This window comes from Myotis yumanensis, unplaced genomic scaffold, assembly GCF_028538775.1.
Source record: "Myotis yumanensis isolate MYYU_CA2020_CCGP unplaced genomic scaffold, mMyoYum1.0.hap1 SCAF_2, whole genome shotgun sequence".
Classification (NCBI taxonomy): domain Eukaryota; kingdom Metazoa; phylum Chordata; class Mammalia; order Chiroptera; family Vespertilionidae; genus Myotis; species Myotis yumanensis.
In genome coordinates this window covers 173,562,387-173,586,046 of record NW_027223753.1, presented here as the reverse complement: position 1 = coordinate 173,586,046, position 23,660 = coordinate 173,562,387, and the positions used below count along the sequence as shown (strand labels likewise).

Genomic DNA, 23,660 nt, shown 5'->3' with positions numbered 1-23,660 from the left:
GACACATCAATTGCCTCCCAAAAACACCCTGACCAGGGGTGGGGATCAAACCTGCAACCCAGGTATGCGCCCTTGACCAGGATTCAAACTTGGGACCTATTAGCCAGAGCATCAATGAAGATTCTTGATTGTAAATAATAAAAATCAATGCCAGTTGATTTAAGCTGTTTTAAGAAGCACATCTGAGGATAGCCAGGTTTGGAAGTTTAATTCCTCTACTATGTGAGGCCTATGTTCACAAGGTCTAGGTTTTTGGTTATAGAATCCAGACAGACCTTAGCTGGTTGACCAAAGCAAATTGCTGATGTGTGCACTCCATTTTATTTATGACATAAATAAAATCCTATTTATCCTGGGCAAAACTTTGCCTAATTCAGAATTTCCCAAGCCTTGTGAAATTTAAATACCAATTAATGGGAATGACTTCATTTTGAGGCGTGTTTTATGTAACAGAATTTAAAAACATTAACTATATTTTTAATCAGATTAGAGGCAGAATGGCATCATAATTATGAGTACTGTGGACTGAGGTTGCCTATGCTCTGATCCTGGCACTGGACCTTTAACAGATGTTTGACTAAAGGTAAATACATTATGATTGCTACAGACTAAATGAACATATGTCAAGTGCTTTGTAATGTACATTGGACATACTGGAAATATAGGCATACCCTTTTTACGGCATTTTGCAGAAACTGAGTTTTCAACAAAATCAAAGCAGACCCACCACCAGCAAAAAGATAGACTTGAAGGTTGAGGTGGTTAGCCTTTTTTATAAGCAATAAAGTATTAAGGCATGTACATTTTTAAGAAAATATTTTTATTGATTTTCAGAGAGGAAGGGAGAGGGAAATAGAAACATCAATGAGAATCTTTGACTGGTTGCCTCCTGCACGACCCCTACTGGGGACGGAGACCGAAACCCTAGCATGTGCCCTTGACCAGAATTGAACCCAGACCCTTCAGCCTGCATGCAGACTGATGCTCTATCCACTGAGCCAACCTGGCTAGGGCGGCGTGTACATTATTTTTCTAAGACAATGCTATTGCACTTTATAAGATCACAGTGTACTGTAAACACGACTGTTATGCACTGGGAAAATAAAATCCACATAACTCACTTAACTGTGATGTTCTATAAACAAACCTCTGATATGCCTGTACTATATAAAGATCAGCAGACTGCCCAGCAGTGGTTGAGTGTCGACCTATAAACCAAAAGGTCACTGGTTCAATTCCTGATCAGGGCACATGCCCAAGGTTGTGAACTCATTCCCTGGTGGGGGATGTGCAGGAGGCAGCTGATTGATGTTTTACTCTGCATATCCATTTCCCTTCCCCTCTCTCAAATCAATTTAAAAAAAAAGATCAACAGGCCAACAAAATAGCCTACCTATAGCAATCTCTACAGAATTGGCCATTTGCGTAAAATTCGGAAGAAACAATACTGAGAACATGCATTTCAGACACTCTCAGAATAAGGGTGAAACTAGTTATTTAATACAATGCCAACCCCCAAGTAGAGAGGATCGTTCTGGTTAAGTAACTACTCCTAGGTTAAAATAAAATCTTTGTAAACTGAATTGTACCAGCACTTTACTTTTCATTTGCATTTATTTAACACAGTTCTCAAAACATTTGAGTGAAAGTGGGCCTCCTCTGGTATGCAAAGGACCTGAAATAATATTTAAAAAATGAACAGGCAGTCTTCAGTTCATCCACAACACAGTAGTGTTTCTTTCTCCAAATTCTGAAGCACCCAGTTTCTTTCATATAGTCTAAAAGCTAGAACAAGAGCACATTTGTGGTGGAATGTATTGTCACTTGCTGATAACCAGTTGAAATACCATCATTGAGAAATAGCCTTTTTAAGCCATACATTGTGCCACTCTTTCCCTGCTATATAATACAGATTACATAAAGGCTGACAAATCCACATTAGTATAAGCATTAAGCATTTGCTGTATTGAAAGATCATTAGTTCTAATACTAGCAGTACTGAGTTACAGAGCATAATTTTTAATATTTAGTTGCAGGTATATTAAGTATGGTAGGTTCCATGAACTAAAGGAAAATGGACATTTTTGTCTTCAAATTTACTATTGACAACCTAGTCTGAACAATTCTGCTAAGCACTGATGTTAGAAAGAAAAGTAAAAATCAAACTTTATTGTTGCTTTTTGCCATTTGGTAGCATTTTACACACAGGCTTCGATCTTCAGAATACCCTGGATTCAGTAGAAAAACCCTTTAAATGAAGTTTTGTACAATAAAAACTTCTCAGCAGTCAAAATTTAGACTGTAAAAAAATACATGCAAAACATACTTTTCTGAAAACACTTAACTTGGAACAAAGCACCGAACTACACAAATGCGAATGAGAACAGCATTTCAACTCCACCAAAAGTAGTCATCATAAAAGGTGTAAAAGTCACCTAACTTCACTAGGCACTGTTCACTTTTTAAACAGGAGACAATAAAAAATATTGTCCACAAACAATATCTAAACTCTAAGGTAGGTTTCAGAAAGCCTTCCACTTCATGCTTTAATAGCGACCTGGAATTGAAGAGAGAAAAAAGGGGCATTAATTCTGAGAACTGATTAGCAAGTATATTTTACTGAGAATTTTAGAATGATCTGTCATTCAGACATTCCTATGTACCAGATTCTCTTCTGTGAAAATAGAGGAAGACTTTCACACAAGAGTCTCTAGAAATGAATCAATGTGAAACAATAGAAATAACTAGGAATTATCAACCTGAGCTAAGTAAGGTTAAGTCACAAAGATGTTCCCAAGATGTGCAAAAATTACAAGCACTAGTGCTACAAATGGTGAGACTACTTACAGACACACACACACACTTTATTTAAATAAATGTATTTCTTATTGATTTCAGAGAGGAAGGGAAAGGGAGAAATAGACACATCAATGATGAGTGAATCATTGATTGGCTGCCTCTTGCACTGGGGATCGAGACTGCAACCTGTGCATGTGCCCTTGACCGGAATTGAGCCCAGGATCCTTCAGCCCACAGGCCAATGCTCTATCAACTGAGGCAAACCAGCTAGGGCTATATTTACTATTTTAATTAGAAACTACGTTTCAAGGGTTCTTTTCATACCATTTGGAACCCTAAACATAAAGTTTGCGGGATTATCTATACTAATAAAAGGATAATATGCTAATTAGAACAGACATCTTCTGGACAAAGCCTGGGTGGCAGGGGCTGAGGCAGAGGTGGTTAGGGGTGATCAGGCTGGCAGGCATGCGAGTGGTTAGGAGCCAGTGGTCCCAGATTGCGAGAGGGATGTCTGACTGCAGGTTTAGGCCTCATCTCTCCTGGATTGGAGAGGTTGCAGGTCAGGCTGAGGGATCCCCCCAACCCTGTGCACAAATTTTGTGCACCGGGCCTCTAGTCTATAATAAAAAAAGTGTAATGTGCTAATTAGACTGGATGCCCCTCCAGACGAAGCCGGGGCTGTGAGGGAAGCCTGGGTCCCAGGTGCCAGAGGGAAGCTGGTGCTGGCAGCCAGGGGGAAGGAAGGCCTACTCTTGCACAAATTTTGTGCATTGGGCCTCTAGTACATAAAACTACTTGAACGAACCCCTTTTCTGCATAAGAAAGTTACTCTGCTGTGGTTTGGCAAATTAGGTAGGGCAAGCCATATTATCACAATATATAAACTAAATAATATATCAAGACAAAAACTTACGAGGTGAGTATGATCGAGATCTAGAACGTGATCTATATCCTCCACGACTATAGTAAGGAGAAGGTGACCGCCTTCTGTAAACAAATGTCAAGACCATTTAAGATCCCAGAGATCACAATTAGATGAAAAGACATATAATTATGCACAGTCCCTTTATCAGTTTCTAAAACTAGAAGGCTGCCATCAACCTTCAAAAACTTTGTATTAGTCATGGGATTTCAATGTCTGATCACTCAATACTACCAGAAGTCAAATACTCCTTGCTGTTTCATCCATTGATAATGTACTAACCCATTTTAAATTCTACTAAATATGAGAAAATAAGTCTTTTCCACGAATCCCAAGCACGCCCTCAAAATAAATTTCACTAGTGTATCAAAGTGATTTCAATTTGTTAAGACTGACTTAAGTGTTTAACAGCCAACAAAGAAAATGTAGCAAAAGAGAAAATAGCTATCAGGAATAGATACTAAAAATATTATAGGTCCTAATCAATGACCTTATACCCATCATTATCTTATTCAAGTACAAAAATGATACCACGGAGTAAAAGCTTAACCAATTTCTGCAAATGCACAAAGCCATGGCCACATCACTTGGGGTCAGTTACAACATTTAATGAACTTCATGCAATCCAATCTTCTGTGATGCCACATAATTTAACTACCAAAAGACTAGTAATGGAGTCTTTATGTGAGCCGTTTCTACTGTTGTAAGATTTATAACCCTCTCTGGCATACCTGTAAATCTGATCCCTGTCTTGAGCAGCTCTCCATCCTCCTCCACCTCCACCACCTCCTCTGTAAAGGCAAAAATTCATTAATTTTTATGAGTTTTTGAAAGAATTTTCAATTCATGAAGTAAAACAAACATGTGAGATATGAAAGCTAGATTCTTGTAAGTAAAATGATAAAGAGCTACCTTTGCCATTCCTTGGCATAGAGCTCTCTGGTGGCTAAAACAAGTATCATTAGAACAAAGAATATCTCTAAGTAAATGCTCAAATTAATTAAAATAAAGACCAAACCTACCACTTTAATATCCTCAGCTTCCATAGGCAATCCCTCAAGTGCTATTTAATGCAAAAATACTCTAAATAAATAAAATGTTGTCCAAAATAAGATGCTGGACAATGTCAGAAGCACCCTATGGCCTCACTTCCATAGATATTAAGACACCAACAATTGTCAATTTCATAAAACATTATCAAATCGTTTTTTTTTTAAAAGAAGGTATCTATACCCCAACATCACACCAAGATAAGGTATCATGGATTACTACTGTGGCAATACTTATTACTCAAGTTACATTCTGACAACGCAGGGTCTCAATTATTGCTGCTGCTAAAATAAAGGAAACTTGTACTTTGTTTTGATCTTTTCTCAAAAAGATCTTTTGTTTTTCAAGTATGATAGGCATAACTCTACCAACCCCATAAAAATTTGAAGTTCGGGAATGAACAAATTGTTACTATTTTTCTTATATAAATACTTTTATGGACTCTTCCAAGAATCACCTTTACCTGCCTTTTAGTGCACGATATATTAGATGCTCTGGTTATCTTGGTATAAAAAGTAATGCTTTTATTAAAGGTGACAAAAGTTATGCTTAAGTTATTCTGCAACTGAGGCGCACTCTCCCTTCTAGGGCACCTGCACCCACCTTTCCGTTTTCCCTTTCTCCCCAGGCATGTTACCTCTGCTTTTCTCTCTCCTAAGCCTCAAGGGCTACTACCTCTGTAACCTTTTACATAAACTTTCTCTTATAATTAGGAGGGGTGAAAAAAAGTAGCAACTGAGATTCAGAAAAGTTGTTGCTTCCTTCAAGTCTTTGGCAACTTAAAACTCACATTTTATTATGGTTAACTTACCTGTATGATCTGCTATAGTAGTCCCGATCATCATAGCCTCGATCGTATCCTCTGTCGTAGTAATCACGACGGCGTGAGCTGCCACTGTGAATAGTATTAAATCTTTATAAAATACCAAGTAGCCTTCCCTATTAACAGCAGCAGAGGAATGCCATGCTCATTTGGTTCTTAAAGTTAACACAACCTACACAGCCAAACTCTATAGGACATGACTGGGAAATTGCTTCAAGTATAATCTCTTTATCCTCTTCTGGGCAAAAATTCATAGGCTTGTTAATTAACTGGGAAATGAGTTTTACTCTCATGTGAATTCTGATAGTGGATAAACAATGCCCCCCCGTAACAATGTACATAAATATATATTTTAAAATATGTTTTTTACTGATTTTAGAGAGAAAGGGAGAGGGAGATAGAAATATCAATGATGAATCATTGATCAGCTGCGTCCTGCACACCTCCTACTAGAGATTGAGCCCGCAACCCGGGCACGTGCCCTTTACCTGAATCGAACCTGGGACCCTTCAGCCCACAAGCGCAGGTCAATGCTCTGTCCACTGAGCAAAACCGTACATGCGGCTTCTTACCAAAAGAGTTTAAAAATTTGTAATAGCCCTAGCTGGTTTGGCTCAGTAGAGAGCGCGTCCGTCAGCCTGCAGACTGAAGGGTCCCAGGTTCAATTCTGGTCAAGGGCACATGTCTGGGTTGTGGGCTTGATATGCAGTAGGGGGCGCCCAGGAGGTAGCCCATCAATGATTTGCTCTCATCATTGATGTTTCTATCTTTCCCTCCCCCTTCCCCTGAAATTAAAAAACAAAACAAAGAAATGTGTTCTTTAAAAAAGGGGGAGCACACATATTCTACTAACATGCTTTCAACTTCAGCCAATTTGCCAATTCCATTTTCACTCAAAAAAAAAAAAATCATATGGAGAATGCAGTTTGAGACTGGGAGTTCAGCCTATTAGAACATGGCAATTATGGTACAATTCTCTGCCTTATATAAGATCTTTATATTTAAGTTTTAAAAAAATGACTCCAAATTAGAGTTTTCTGCATGAGAACTATCTTATTATTAGTTCAGTCCATGTTTCCCACTCTGCTTAAGGAAACAAAAACTAAAGAATGCACTCGAGTATGATTTACACAAACTTGATTTTAACTATAATGGTCAAGTTTCCATTCTGGGGAAAGTTATCCAAATCAGAAACATTTAATTACCCAAGCAAAGCTGAATATATGGTATTTCTTTATGATACAGTGGGATGGGATCTATGTAATGGTGTCAATCAGAATTTGTGCCACAATCAGAATGTTTCCACAGAATATATATTACCAAATAGTTTTAGCTAGTTAAGAAAAAAAGGAAAATTATTTATACCATGGCAAGATTAGATGAAATGCCAAAAATTTCCCCATAGCACATGGAGGAAGTGAACAAATTAAATCAATAAAATTTCTATCTTGAAAATAAACTTACTAGGTAGGTCTCCCCATATAAATTCCTGGTGTTGGGGTATGTGGTCTTTTTGTTATAGAGAAATCAACTCTGATTCTACGTCCATCAAGCTCCATTCCATTGGCACGCTCTTTTGCCTAATAAATAAATTAATTAATTAATTAAAACACACACACACACACACACACACACACACACACACACACAGTTGTTATATACATCCTGGACAGTCACAAACTATCCAGTAGTTAAAAAATAAAGTCGGACTGGATGTTTCAGTTAGATGCATTAATTTATTTCAATGTTGATAGAACATCATGGCCCACAACTTTACGTTGTTTCTCCTATTAAATTTTTAAAAGGTAGTCATAAAACTTAGGAGAAAAGCTTATCAAAAAAGCCACAAAGGTCAATTTAAATCAGGTAATTGAAGTAATTGTTATTTTTAACAACTCACAGTGCTTCTAGCTCTAAAGCAATACATATCTGACAAACCATTAGGTATGATTTGAAATGGCTGGGAATAAGATTTCATAAGTGTATATGAAATTCAAATTTCAATGGCCACAAATGTGAAGTCCCAGCCATGAATTTACAGATTCTATTGCTGCTTTTGCATTACAATGACAGCATTGAAAAGTTGTCACTGAAAGTCCCCCAATGGCTCACAAGGCCTTAAATATTTAGTAATTTTTAACAAAAAAGTTGATGGATCCCTGCTATGGAAGCAAAAAGCTGGAATGAAGACAGCTACATATAGCTCCTTCATCTAGAATATACAGCAATGAAACTTCAAAGCAAAAATAAAATAAAAAACCCTATTCCAAAGACTTAGCTGTTTGTCCACCATTTAAAGAACACCCTTTCCATAAATAGATTTTAACTTCCAATTATGCTTTTTTGTTTGAAAGTTTAAGCCCTCAGAAGACAAGTTTCTGGAACTACTGATTCAGATACAAAATATTAGTATGCTATTCTTCAGAAAGCTGTGTACGGTAGCAGAAAATTAGGGAAATAAGGCCTATGCTACTAGTAACCATGGGAAAAACCCTATTTATCTCTTTGGAAATCCCTTAAATATCTTAAATTGTAGTCTATCCTAATTACTTGCATTTAGCTTTCCATTATTCCTTTAGCAGTTCAGGTTACTCTTATGGTTTTCAAAAATAAGTAGTTTTCATAAATAACCATATAATTTTACCTAGAACTGAATTCCCAATCTCAATATTGACCTAAGATGGTTTATCACTGTTTTCCAAGCTTTTCTCTTCTTTATACCATCCCTTGGAGATGACTCCAGCTATTATCCGTATACAAATAAAGTCTAAATTCTTAAAATATGGCCCATATTCACGCTGTCCATGTTCACTTTTAGTCAACATACTAATTTTTTTTTACTTCCAACATTCTGCCTGAAGTCAATTAACATTTAAATATGAACCAGATCCTTTTTGAGTCATAACTCAATTTTAAATATTCATTGTAGAAAATGGTTCAATGTAAACACTGATGAAATAGTCTAAAGAGTATTAACCTTCAATAACTATACCTAGTATGTATATCATATCTGAAACCAGTCATATATGAAGTGCTGCCCTCAGGTTTTACTTCAAAATAATGTGGTGGTGATGTTGGGTGACTGAGTTAGAGGTATAGCAGGCCAGAAGTTAAGTATACTGAAGTGGGGCATAATATAACCAGTTGCCCTAAGCCACACTTTATTATTCTGTATATATTTGAATTTTTCCATAATAAAAGGTTGAAGAAGTTCATAAGTATTACTGGTTTCAATCTTTTTCCAGAAGATTGCATTTCCTGTAACTCAAGCTACATTTACACATCCTATTTACAATATTAAAACCAAAGTTGTCCTTCCTAAAATACTTGGAAGTTTACAATAGGGCTGCTAGTTTACAAGGTACAGGCAGGCTTTTACTTACTTCCTTGGCATCATCTACATTTTCAAAATATACAAAGGCAAATCCTCTTGAACGTCTAGATTGCTGGTCATATACGATAGACACATCAGCAATGGGGCCATATTTAGAGAATACTTCTCTTAGATCTCTCTCTGTAGTGTACAAGCTCAATCCAAATACTCCAAGACAACAGTTGGGATCAGGATTTGCCTAAAAACAGAAAAGTAGATTTTAAAACTTTGCCATAAATCAAATAAAAAGGAAACAGCATAAACAAATTAGCCAAAAGTGTCACTACGAATAAAAGTAAACAGACTAAATAAACATTTTAAAAATGCATGTGTTACAGCAAGTGCTGCAAGCATGTTTAAGAATGGGCAGAAAGGCCCTGGCCGGTTTGGCTCAGTGGTTAGAGCATCGACCCACAGACCGGTTAAGATTCCGATCAAGGGCACGTACCTCGGTTGCAGGCTTGTTCACCGGCACCGGTCGGGGCGTGTGCGGGAGGCAACCAGTGGATGTGTCTCTCTCACATCGATGTTTCTCTCCCTCTGTCTCTCCCCCTCCCTTCCACCCTCTCTATAAAACAAACAAAGAAACAAACAAAAATCAATGGAAAAGATATCCCAGGTGATTAAAACAAACAAACGGTCAGAAAGAATTACAACAGGAGCAATTTTAATCTTAGAATTAAGTAGAGGGGGGTAAGGGGCACATACTATTAAAAAACTAACTCTTTGGGGGGAGATTAGAGGGCAATTTTGAGTGATTCACTTTCTAGGAATTTATTTTAAGAAATGTTCACATAGCCTGGCTTGTGTGGCTCAGTGGTTGAGTGTTGACCCAGGAACCAAGAGGTCACCAGTCAGGGCACATGCCTGGGTTACAGGCTTGATCCCCAGTAGAGGGTGTGCAGGAGGCAGCCAATCGATGCCCCTCTCACCCATGTTTCTATCTCTATCCCTCTCCCTTCCTTTCTAAAAATAAAAACATAAAAAGTTCACACATTCATAATATAATATGTACACACAATCAGAATAGCATTGTCTCTACAAGCCAGAGAAATACATGATAAACTAAAAATGCTGAATTAAAATACAGGGAATGCTAGGCTTGATCCTATTTTTAGAAACAAACTATTCACATACACACACAAATGAAGTCAAAGATGTGCACTCAACTGTTAACAGATATTAAACAGCTTGCTTGCAATCATTATAAAAAGTGAACCACATCTTGATGACATTCCAGTTGCCATAATGAATTTACCCCGTTTTCATTTATTTACTCCAAATTCCACTCCACTCTCAGAAACAAACACACACCCTACAAAACCATTTGGATTATACAATGAAATCACAATATAAATACACTAAATGCCATCTCATTTGGAACCCCCATGGAAGACAAGAAAAAGCCTTACTACCCAAAAGAAACTTGCTTACAATTAAATGGAAAAGCATTATGTAATAGGTATTAATAACCAACACAGAAAATTTAAGTAACATAAGTATGGAACAGATACATAGATGCTATATGATCTAATGTACTAATATTATAACAGTAATGCACATGGAGTATTATTTGATGGGCTGAATTATGTGACAACGTGCTTAACTTAAATATGAATGCTAGCCCAAATGTACACCATACATGGGAGACACCTTTTCATTTATTTAACTTTTTAAAAGGCGGCAACGGAGGGGGAGGGGAACAGATTTGTTGATCCACTTTATTTATACATTCATTAAGTGATTCTTATTATGTGTCCTGATTGGGGATTGAACCCACTACCTTTGCATATCAGGAAGACACTCAAACCAACTAAATTACCTGGCCAGGCTGGGAGATATCTTTTAAAAAAAGATTATTTCAAAACACTAGAAAGCCTCAAAAAGGTAACTCTCTGCTAATGCTCCACTGTCAAAATCATTTCTAACTTCAAAAAGAGATAGGACTATTAAATTAAGTGGTTTTAGACAGTCTATTGCTTCAAAAACACAGAATATTTTTCATCATACCCGATTCCCGACATGACGTCTGCGAGTAGACATGGGAGAATGACTGTGGCTATGACGCCTCCGATAGTCTCGACTGTAAGACCTGCTCCGGGATCGTCTATGGGAGCGAGACCGAGATCGTGATCTTGTATAATGCCTTCGAGAACTTCTTCTGGATCTAGACCTGCAAAACAAAGGCTCCAAAGGTCATGACTAAATAGCTGACAAAATATGGCTTACAATTTTTTTTAATACTCTAGAGTTAAACTCCAGAAGACAGAACACAATCCAGGCATATACTAGCATGACACCAAATGAGCAGAATTGATACCTTTTTTCTGTTTTAATAGTCAATTCAACTGTTAGAGTTCCAAAACCATTAACTCTCTTCCAACCTTTCTTATTAAAAAAATAAAGTGAACACATTCAATCATCTTTTGAAAATCAGGAAACATGCATCCATACTAGCTTAATTTGTCTCCCTCTCAGAATACCACCCTACTTTTCTGCTTCTCCCATTATGCCCACCATTCACTTAAGGTAAAATCACCATCATAGTAGCTCCCTCTGCTGTGTTTTAAAAGCAACCAGTTGCTCTTAACTAGATAGAGAGTGATGATATGAATCGTCATCTAAATCAGGATGGACACATTATAAGAGAGAAAAGGTACGGTTAATGATGCTTCATAACGGGCATATAATGGGGCTGTCCTGGGCAACCAGGATGTATAGCATACTTTTGACCAACATTAAAAAAAAAGTACACATTATTACTTTTGCTTTATACATACATTCAATATAATACTAGCCTACACCTATTAATCAAAAATTGCAGTTACTGAAAGCCAATGTTCTGCAGTATATTTGCAATAAGTAGGTTACTTATACTCAATTCTGAAGAACTGGTACTATTACTAACTTGTCTTTATATAAGGAAGCTAAGGTGGAAAAAGGTTAAATAATCTGTCCAAACCAGAAAAAAAAACAGGTAAGATTTGAGGCCTAACTCAAAAGCCCAGGCCTTTAACGATTAAATAGTCTTCGGTCTTCTAGAACTTATGATTAACTTAATTTCTACTAAGGATTATACAGGCCAACAAATAATCGAATCCCCTCTATCTTCCTACTTTACAAAGTTCGCACCAATTTCAAAGCTAAGAGCAACAGTCTTTCTTACCTAGATTCAGATCTGGACCTGGACTTTGATCTGGAACGCCTGGAATCTTCCTTGGAGCGAGACCTTGCAGGGGTATGCCTTGCAGATTTCCCAGATCCATGAGCACTTCCACTTCTGGAAGCAGAACGGGATTCCTACACGTAGATGCCAAAAGTTTAATTTGTATACTTTCTGGGCAACTTTAAAACAAATAAGCTGCTGTGAAATAAATGGTGAGGGAAAGCAATCCCCTTCCAAGGTAAGAAAATATAAGGGCAGGAACTGAATATACCCAGTACAATTGTATTGCTCCAATTGACATATGTCGATTAACTTGAACTTCCACCTTTTTGGAGCAGGAATAAGTTAACTGATCCACTTTCTTCAGAAAGGGGTGTCAAAGCCAAGCAGCTGAGGGATTGTCCAAGGATTGTGTTTAGGGAATGTTACTCCATAAAGATTAGGGTGAAAAACAACCTTATTAAAAATAACTATGACTTCTACCCATTATACCTATTTCAATCAAGTTCCCATCAATAAAAACAAAACCCTATGAAATTCGTAAAACTTACTTTTAAAATGCTTTTGATTTTTTTATTAAGACCTCAACTTTTCAAATTGTTATTCAGTGGGAAAAGAGACAAGGACAACCTTTTTCAAATCCTAGAGAAATGTAGAAGCCTAGTGGAAAGCAAGGACCAGCTTGAAGGACACCAGACAGTTAAGACCCTGTTCCATCTAATCATGGTGGGAGGCCTTGGAAGACCCAGAAACAAACCAGATGGAGCTACAGCAGAAAGGTAGTGAATTGTGCGAAGGTAAGAGAATAGAGAGGGTGCCAGAGAACTACAGCTTCCTCAGTTAAATGGAGATGAGCCAGGGCAAATGGGAAGTTAGAAAAGCTATCTAACGTACCTATTAAAACCAGAATATTAAATTAGGAGCTTCTAACCTAGGCTTAGAAAGAGAATCCAGGAATTATATGTAAAACCGAAGTCTAGGTATATACTATATACCCATAGCTTTCCCAATCAAAACTAGGATTAGCCAGTAGGTAAGTGGCACAAAAGGAAGATCTCTCTCAGAACAAAACTAACAATGGAATGGATAAATAGGATAACCAGCAGTTCACCAAAGACCAACTAATCAGCAGAAAAGGCATACATGTATAAGTAGTAATGGAACCAGAGAAACATTCTGCCAAATGAAGAAACAGAAAATTGGATAAGAGAACACGCACACTTACACTACTGACATCTAAGGCATCACCAAACAAGACAACCTTTATTTCAAGTTACCAAATGTTAGGCAAATTAAAAGGCATAAATAAAGTTCAGTGAGTTTTTCCACCCAAGATAGAATAAAAATGGCCAGATTCAAAAGGAACCAACATTACTGTGGAGGGAAGAATGGATGTTGAAGCTGCTGGATAAAAGTTAGGGACCTCCCTGTGTGGTAGATCTTTAGAATATTCTTGAAAAAAATAGAACAGGATTATTTTTAAATTACAGCCTCAAACATTTTAGACTACGTTCTAGATTTACAGCACAATGGAGAAAATTTGGAGGATCCTTCCTATGACACCCAGAGAAAAAATTTATATACAACGAGACAAATGAAAAATTGAAGATTAGAATAGGGAAGAAAAGAGTTAACTCAGCCTGTAAAATGAGTTCTGGTTTCTAGGCCATAACTTTAGAAACTTTCCCAACACTTCAAAGTCATCATAAAATATGGTGTGATGTGAGATGAAATGCGAAACTTTCCACTCCTTCCCTCTAGGAGTGATAACAAAGTCAAAGAAATAGATGGTACTTTTGGACAAAGTAATTTTCAAAAATGGGGGCTTAGTTTCTACCACAGGCAACATCTAACATAGAAGACAGTAATGGAGACCCAAAAGTTACTAAACGCCTTTGTTTACTTCACTACCAGAATGATTACATCATGGAACAATTATAACCTTTAATGGAAGCCAAAGAAGAAAACTTGCTCTGGAAGGAAGCAGAATATAGGTGCTTCACAGTAAGAATAAAAAAGATTACCAACAAAGTTATGCAGTTAATTGAAACTAGTCAGCATAGGGATCTAAGTAGAAAGAGAGGGTCAAGATTCCCCTTCTTTAAAAAGCCTCTTGCTTTATTAAACAGAACAGCCTTATTCTAAGCTGAAATGCTTTTTATTAGTCTGTTTACTAAGAGAAGAGATAGTAATTCTAAGCCATATTGAGACTTCCCCCATGAAATTCTAACAGATCAAGAATTTTAAGAATTCACGCAGCCTCTGAAACTACCTGGCATATATAGTTTGTGGGCAATTATTTCTTTAACCAGGAAAGGGGGAAAACACCAGAATGCAAAAATTTCCCTTTCTATACTGATACTTGGTTAGGTTAACATCTAAACAATACCTGCACCAACTGTTCTCACCAGGAATATCCTTAAAGAAGTTAAACCCCTTTGTAGTTATGTTGGCCATTAGCTGGCTTGGAAATACATGCAAGGAAATTTAGCCCGTCTAGAAGAAATAAGATCTAAAATTAAATTATTAGCCAAATCTAAAAGCAGAGAGTTAACTTTAAACCTTAACCCACAGGCAAATCTGTAAAACCAGCTGGGAAAACCCTCTGCACAAGGCAAATTTCACGTCTACTCTCAGCTGACAAACAACTGGTGTCAACATTAAATCCTACCAAAAGAAGCACTACTCTGAACATCTGTACCTCAAAGAGAAGAATCATGAACTAAGATGAGCATATTAAAACAAAGACAAAAATTCCCTGAAAACCCCTTGAAGAATTCAGTTGTTATGAATTGGATGTCAGTCACATAGTAACATACAACCTACAGGAAACACATCAGGAAAAAAAGTTAGCCTTCCAACAGAACACCTTATTTCTCATTCCCCTATTCTGAGAAGGCAGCAGCTTAGAAAACCTTTGAAAGGTGACAGAAGTGGGAATAACCACCCAATTGCTAGGTTTCTTCTGTATTATTTTTTAAAGACTGGATGCAGTAATTAAGATTTAAAACTGACTCTTGTAGACCTACGGTATTTAAAAAAACAAGTCCCCTATCTGGAGCTGAATTTAACTATTGTCTAGAATTGGGTATCTTCATTTCTTAAAAGCACCATACATGTTTATGATGCTAGTTAAGTCTCACTGACTTAGCCAACCTCTGAAGTGTTATGCATCCCACCTTTTTTTTTCTCAACAAAGGCATCTTCCTGGAACTTCGTGCTATCTCTGCTTCACCTGCACCCCTCCCTCACATTAATCAGCCTTACCTTACTGCTCAGGACAAGAGGCCTGCCCCACTTCACCCCCAAGGGGAAACAAAATACCTTAATGGGTAAGATGGTCTAACATCAATGTTTATTTTTGCCCTTTATCTAACTTGGGCCATTTAATCAAACCTTAAACTGCCCCCCCCCCCCCGAGGGCTAATTAAGTCTTTTCTCTTTTGGACCTCAAGAACCTTTCAGCCTCCTAATAAAAGAACCCAGGGCTTGAACAGAAATATCCACTCATATCACTTTCACCTCAACTCTCTGCCTATTTGTAATTCAGGATGCAAAGTTACATAATGAATTTAATTATTAGTTTGTAGGCGGATTTTTTTTTTTACAAAGCAGTAATGGGGCAAGGCAAATGCTGGAAATTGTCTCCTATAAATGGTAATTTTCTTCTCCTTGCAAGATACAGAAATAAACACTATAAAAAAAAGGCCAATTTCACATTGATGATAGGCCCTAACATCTCAGAAAATGGGATCCCTCTAGAAATGCAACTTAAGCCACTTTTTCCATGAACAGTGGACCCAACAACTCTGAGTAGTTTTTTAAAGCTGTAATTCAATTTATTGGGGTAAGATTGGTTAATAGTTATATAGGTTTCGGGTGAGAGGAAAAGTTTTTGGGTTTTTCATTTCAGAAGGGAGAAGTGATAACCTTGGCTTCTCCAATAGGGTAGAAGACAGCTGTTGGTTGGCTATCATTGAGTATTACTTTGATGTGTACTTGTTCCATCCAACTGAAGGCAACATCATTACAATCATCTGACTCTTCTATTCAGCTACAACAAAACATACAGAAAGGAAAATGACAGAACTTTTAGATTTATTCTCCCATAAGTGGTGGGAGTGGAGAACCAGAAGAAAGCTACTTTATAAACCTATTCCTCTTACATCATTATAATAGCTTAAGTGTTAATAGCAGAAAATGAGAAAAAGAAATAAAGCTGATTTTGGAATGAAGCACCTGCTACTATTGCCATTTTGAGTTAGATATCCTGTTCACTTTTATGTGTGACCCACCTTATTCTAAGGGAAGCCACGGTATTTTTAGCAGTAACCCTTGTCATTCAGCTGGAATAAGCATTAAACAGAAAAGAATTAAGAATCATCCTTGTGAATTTAGCACACATGCACCTTAAAGTTAGGACCAAAGTGGTCATAGCTTTCCACTATTGCCATCTGTAAGGAAATTTGTTTTCATAAATGCCAAAAGTATCTTATTCAATGCTTTGCTTGGATTTTGAGGGCTTGGTTCTATAACCACTCTCGTGACATTCTTTAGGGAAATTATGACAACATCCTATTATATGGGAGTAGGGGGAAGTAGGTTTACAGCTGTTCCTATGGAAAAAAATAATACAAACTTTCCTGCATACTCAAAACTGTAAACCTACTTTTGCCCCACCCTGTATATTTGCTTAGTACTTAAGATAGGGGTCAGTGCATAGTAAAAGTCCAGGGGGGTGGCAGAGACCACCAGTTCCAACTCTGGAGGTACTTATTCATGTCCCTAGGAGCAGCAGTTAGAAAGACGAAAAAGTCTAGAGGAAACAACATGAAGCCAACTTTTACCCATGCTGGAAAGCTCATTCCTGCCTGGTATTTGACTACAAAGGGTTATTTTTTTAAAAAGTCGCATTTCAATATAATTTGACTAAGAAGTTAAAATTAGAATTACCTAATTTAAACGTTCCCCCTGGAAGGCACTTCTTTACCCTGTATATATTTCCTTCTATTAAACAAATAATGCATGCATGTTTAGCAAAATATACAGGGACACATAAACAGACTAGTAATTACTTAGCGTAGTGCTTTCTGATTCCAGATTACTTCTTATCTTAACTTCATTTTTATTTCTTTTCTTCATTCTTCCGTTTCAAATTCTGACTTCTTTCATCTTCCCCACTTCACACAAATTGCTCAATATTCTACAAGTGGGACTTCTGGTCTGATAATTAGCATGCATTCTTTAATTTTTTCAAATTTCAGCTTCACTTATTCCTGAGCTTCAAATACTCATTTATAAAACTTGTCAAATGACGACTTCCGCATTTTCCTTCTTCAACATTAACCTTAATAGAAAAAGAACAGGATGAAGAATATTTTAAAACTCCAGGATAAACTCCAGTGCCAAAACTGAAACTAGAAAAAAAAAAAAAATCCCTTGTTTTGGATTAAAAAAATAATTAAAAACACCTAGAATATGCAGCTCAAAAACCTGAAACTACAGTCTCCTGCTGGTTCTAAAATAATCAATCTCATTTGTCATGCTTAAGTTGAATGTGAAGTGCGCTACTGAACATTTACTGTTCATCTAACATTTTAAGAACTATATTTCACACTTCTTATTTTATCCATCAATTGAAAATATGTTAAGTGTCAAAAGCACAACTCCAGTCAAAAAGTGACACGTAAATACAAAAGTGCAAGAAAGGAAAGCATGAACAATTCATTTGTACAATGATGACAGGGCTCAGGGTAGGAGAGATTTACAAATTGTGACTTGTCTTATAAGGTCAAGAAATGTACTTAATGTCACACATTTTCGTACCATATGTCTAAAGAGCTCTATAGAAAGACAATGTCAGGGAATCTGAAAATTTGGATTATATTTAAGTGTTCAACCTATCCCTAGAAAACTGCTCTAGTAAGTTTTTATATTCTGAATGGTCCAATTACTAAATTTAGAACTAAAACCAAGTCAACCAACTACTACATTCAAGTGAAGGAAAGCAGAACAAATTAGAGTGCATCATTGGTATATTCAAATAATGTTGTAAACTCGCCCCCCTCAATGAACAATTAAAATCTTCTGCAGTCCAAAGGAGAAATTTTACTTTTTTAGAGGTGGCAATATGGGGAAAAGTATAGCTCACCTCTTGAAGTTACTAAAAATATATTTAACATCAATATACTAGTGTCTGTTCAATACCCTAAACAAAATATTGTCCTCATAAAACATCCTAGTTTTCCTGCATTTCATCTTACGTCTTCTGTTTCACTGTCAACAATTTCCTCTCCTAGTTTTATTTTCTTTCTGGGAAAAATAAAACTTTCTTAAAAAAAAAAAAAGTCTTTATATCTATCTGGGCATAAAGACTGCCATGGCTATTTGTGGAAGTGCTGTCTTTTCTAAGAAAGTAAGCCTAATTTCAATATAGTTTTAAAAAGTCAATTATTGTTTACTTAACCCAGGAAAATTTTTAAATAGGTTTTCATTTAAGGGAGTCACAGTAGTTAATTTTCTTTTAGTATCCATCACTAAAATGTAATGGGAACTGTTTGCTAGCAGCACAAATGTAATCGTGGAATCAGAATGCCCAAGCAGGTTTCCTCCTAGGGCTCCTAAAGAGTATGTACAGATACAGGACTTTGATGCAGAAGATACTGGCATGGAGGCCAAAGCTCTAGATAACACAACTTATCAATATGGACGCCTTCCTGCTGTTATTACTCCTTCCCAACCTTTCCTCTTTTGTATTTGAACTATAAGATACACTACTAAATAATGTAAATAAGAGGTTTATTTCAACTTAGCTACCAAGTGGCCACTTTATAAAACCAAAAGACCAACTATTGAGCTAATTACTCGAAGAGATCCTACTTAGAAATAAGCAGAAACTTGTCCCATCCCGTCAACAAATTTTCTGTTAAAACGATTCTAGAGGTTACAAGTGGAATTCATGTAACATTAAAAACGTGCAAACTCATCAGGCTGATTGCAAGGTTAATATTTTAAAAATTGGGAGGGAGCAAATCAAACCTATTATGGTCAATTTTCATACCAATATAAAGACTATTTAATTTTTTTGCAGCCACTCTACCAGAAGATTGGGTAATAGAAAAATCCTCAATCTGAGAATATGCTCTGAAAAAACCCCCTATCTGACATGCCTCCATCAGTTTTCAGCCCATGCTTTTGAGATCTCTTGCAAAAACAGTACTCTAAAATTTACATTCATAAAACACTCAGTACTTTCCAGCAAAAGCAAGTTTAAGTATGCCTTTTTACTTTCAGAAGACTACCTATTCTTCATCTAATACTTAAGCACAAAAATCAATGCAAAAGAGGGACCTCATCTCATGCTATCATATTAGACCATCTGTGTTGATAAAAGTAACAATCTGAAAGTAACTCCCAAAATCCAATTCAAAGCAAAGATTTGGGGAACTTGAAGACTAATTTACTGTAGTTAAGAACTTTTGTGGCTTGCAGCTTAAAAACAAAACCGACCATACCTAGTTCCATGTGGCCCACACCACCCAAAACTAACCTTGGTAAAACACTTAAATTTTTTAAATACTAATCACCACCCCATCACTATACACTGTGAGATAATACAATTTATGTATAAAAATGTATCAACAAATGACAGTGCTAAAGTGCAAAAGATACAGACAATTGTAGTTCGGTACTCTTGGGCAAAAACGTCAACTATAAAAATACTCATCACTTAGGTTTGGGGTTTTATCAGCCATAAATGGGAATTGGATGTACAAGGGGAATTCCATGTAACATATCTCTCACCATCTAATTCCTCTCCATTTCCCCCCAACAAAACCAGTATTACTTACCTTACCACTTGGAATTTCAGTTTCACAATGTCACTTTCTAGTTTCAGACACTATCCACATAATTAAAATATTCTTAGCTAACCTGGTTTCAAGAGACTCATACCTAATCACTCATAAGGAAACAAAGCAAACTATTTCCTCCCACTCCATAAATTCAACCCTTTATTAAAGGAAATTGGTACAATAGCTACAATTTTCTAGAAAAGAATTAGATTGAGATGTTTCAATTATAAAAATTAGAATTTGGGGCTAAAAGCAAAGAATACACAAAGAATTCAGGATTAAACAGAAAACAATGCAGAATCTGAAGGGCAGCTTGCTGTGATGGTATGTATCCAGACACTATTCATGTCTAAAGAAAGTTAAGACTAGTTCCTATATTGCAAATAGGTCTACAAAAAACCCCAATATTCTACCAAATGTGACATAACTGTTAAGAGTGCCTCTTATGGCAAAGATGTCAGCCCCTTTGCAGGAAAAAAAAAAGTTTGCAGGCAAGTTTTGGAAATTCTGGAGGGTACTTTAATTTGGAGACCATAAAAAAAGACAAAAAACAAAAACAAAAAACATTTTACTTTTGCATGGGTTTGGCCAGGATCAGGGATCTCAAATCTAATTAGAGACACATTTCTTGAATTTAAATACACTTTGACATAAAAATCCCAGGTAAAGGTAAAAGGTAGATTCTGCCATAAAAGTGACACGAACCACAAATATTCAAGAACACACCCAACATGCACATTTAAAATAAGACAAGGGGAGACACACTATATTGGTTCTAAGAGGATAATTTATTACTGCATACACACACAACATTTCTAGTTAGGAGATGAACTACTTCCAATGTCTAAAGGATTAGGGGCAAAAAATTTCTGGAGTTACTTTGGGGGTTGTGAGAGAGTGGATTAGAGATTTATATAAATGAGGGGTAAGATTACAGCGGAATTGAGATTTGTATGAGTGATTTATTTACATGATCAGTTTGGAATGTTTGAGAGCCTAGAGTGAAATGAAAAGTAATTTTTCAGGCTCCACAAAGAGGCTACAGGCAAGTCCAAGATTACTGCCCTGAAAGCAACTTTTTCACTGCTTTCAGGCAGTTTCAAAACGAAGTTTTTTTTGCTAATCAGACCCGACTGTTCTACCTCCCAGCCCTTTTTATGGTATTTTATTTAACTGTTCCACTGACCTTTATGGCTTGCCAAGCATTCTTTGAAAGTCCAAACACATGTTTTAGGTCTATTCTAAGAACTTCAGGTTCTAACCACCAGTTGGAAAGCAAACATACAAAACACCAAACCAAATAAAATGGAAGTATCCCACAATTTCAAGTTTAGAAATTTCTTCCAGGAAGTCATGACTCCTGAGTAATAAAGTTTTTTCCTCTAATATGCAGCTTAAAGTTATTTTATATCTTTCTCTTTCCATAATAATTTAGTGAATACCTAGTCTATGTAATAGCATTATGGAAAACACTAGGATGTATACTCTACTAGAAGAAAATATGCCCGCTTCAAAAAAATTCTAATTAATAAGATGACACCTCTTCAGCCGTCTCAAACCTGAACCTAACAGCAACTGTTTCCCTTATGTAAAACATACTAACTTATTTTCTTTTAGGCAAATTTTCATCTCCACAAGCTCACGATCTTAGTAAGTAACTCTTCGGGAATATTCAACTAAGCTAGTCAGTCGTTTTGTTGTCCCTAAACAGTGCAGAAGTACCCAGTAATTGTTTTGTTCAATCACTGAGGACTAAAAATTGTCATTTGCTTTCCAATACAAATACCAGTGACTAGTTTCCAAAGTATATTCAACTAGTAGAAACTAGGAGTCACAGCGTTCACAATTTGTGAGCACAATTCAAACTTTCTTACCCTAAGAAACATTCACCTGAATATATAAGGGAGACCTGATTAGTTCAAACCAAATCAAACAGGTTTGGCTCCAATGGTACACAGTAAGTTCACTAATGTGAGAGGAGCTAAGATACTTTTAAACCACCTCGAATCTGTTTTACATGCGTTTGCTAAGATATTTGAGATTTACCTGTCAATTACTTAGACTGATTTTAAGGTGGCTCTACTAGAAAGGGGAAAAAAATCTTAAGTAACAGACTGTAAAAACACCTACCTTATTTCTAGCAAGTTAAAAAAATCAAGTTCTGTGGTGCTTTTTTATCACTCTTCTAACAAATTCTCCTTAATCTCCAAACATGCAAGACTCTGGCAAGCCTTGCATTGTTGCATCGTCATTAAAGCCTACACCCCGCAACCAACCTTTACAACGTGCTGTTTAAAACCTGGGAACTGTTTTACTACTGAAATCTAATCAACCCGCACCGAACTCCACACCGGGGAGGTGGAGACTTAAAAAAAAAAAGAACAGGTACAAGTGGTCCATAGAATTAGAATGCCTTGAAACAAAGGAAGTAACGGCGCCATAAATCGTCGTTGCCCGCCAATTTGTCCTATACAATCCCATGGAAAAATATCTACTCCATAAAATAAGAAAACGTTATTTCTCGTGGTCTATTCTATTGGTATACTCTGATGAGTTTTGGTTTGAAAGCCCTTTTACCAAAGAAAAGCACTCCATTTAGGCCCAACACAAAGCCCGCGCGCCATCTCCTCAAATTAACGGGCCGAGAATTTAGTCTACCTCAGATTAGTTCTCCCCACCCTAAAAGAAGCCCCAAGAACACACTAGGTTCCATCCCTTGGGGGGGGGGGAGGCTTCATAAGACGACCCTTTCTTAATCCAAATACCGGTGTAAGACCCCAAAGAACGTGCTCTTCTTTTCCTAACCAAGTAGCCCTGTGAGGCGCGGGGCCGGCCCTCGTGGACGCGCGGCTCTGCCGCCATTTTGTGCCTCTGGCAGCGCGCCCAGCCCGCCAGCCCAAGATGGCGGCGGCGAGGCCTCGCTGGAGAGCAACGGCGAAATAAGATACTGCTCCCCTCCCCCAACACCGAGGGGACGCAGCGGCCATTTTAATCCCCCTTATAACAGAAAAAACCGCCGACTCGGGTCCGAGGCCACCTAAACCTGCCTCTCTGGCCTTCCTCACGAATAAAAACTATTCACAAACGCTTTTTCAATCCGACTCCTCTCCTCCCGGCCTGACTTCGGAGCCGAAGTCGCCCAACTCCCTGTCCGAGGCCCACAGGCCTGAAAAGAGATGCAAGAAACTGGGACCACACATTCGCCCCCTGCAGCACCACTACGTACCCGCTCGCCGTAGTTCTGCTCGCCGCTGTCGCTCATGACTCCTAGACGATGCTGATGCTGATGCTGCTGCTGCCGCCGCCGCCGCCGCTCGGCTCGATGTGCTTCAACCGAAGCTGCCCACCTCTTGCACCTTCTTCACAGAGGCTCGGCCGCAGCCTGTCAGCACCACAAGTTTCCACGCCGCTGAGAACCCGACCGCTCCGCACCACTGCCACACGGGCTCTAAGTCTCGCGGATGTGACGCAGCGTCTTTAATCCGGCTCCGCCCCCTCTCAAAACGCGCGCTTTGTTGGCCCCGCCCCTCGGCGCCCGAGTCCCTTCCCCGCCAAGGCGCGACTCGAACCGGATGTGACGTAACGCCGCCTTCCGTGGGGCCCCACCCCCTTCTCTTTCTAAGCGAGGCGGGAAAGTGAGCCCGCCCGTTGGCGTCCTTGGTGCTGGCCGC

General features: G+C 37.7%; 1 protein-coding gene across 3 annotated transcripts; it reads right to left on the bottom strand.

Moving 5' to 3' along the window:
* Positions 1-1,579: 1,579 nt before the first annotated feature.
* On the bottom strand, positions 1,580-23,451 carry TRA2B (transformer 2 beta homolog). Of its 3 annotated transcripts, XM_070406634.1 has the most exons (12): positions 23,216-23,451; positions 17,212-17,483; positions 16,067-16,190; positions 12,137-12,270; positions 10,981-11,143; positions 9,419-9,538; positions 8,981-9,169; positions 7,062-7,177; positions 5,586-5,669; positions 4,456-4,515; positions 3,716-3,789; positions 1,580-2,557 (listed from the first exon to the last, which is right to left on the bottom strand). In XM_070406634.1, exons 3-12 carry the CDS (start codon positions 16,142-16,144, stop codon positions 2,547-2,549), a joined length of 1,029 nt encoding a protein of 342 aa, XP_070262735.1. In that variant the 5' UTR covers positions 16,145-16,190; positions 17,212-17,483; positions 23,216-23,451; the 3' UTR covers positions 1,580-2,546. The 3 variants fall into 3 exon arrangements, with proteins under 3 accessions (XP_070262735.1, XP_070262737.1, XP_070262736.1); XM_070406636.1 differs by lacking the exon at positions 9,419-9,538; XM_070406635.1 differs by lacking the exons at positions 16,067-16,190; positions 17,212-17,483.
* Positions 23,452-23,660: the final 209 nt, after the last annotated feature.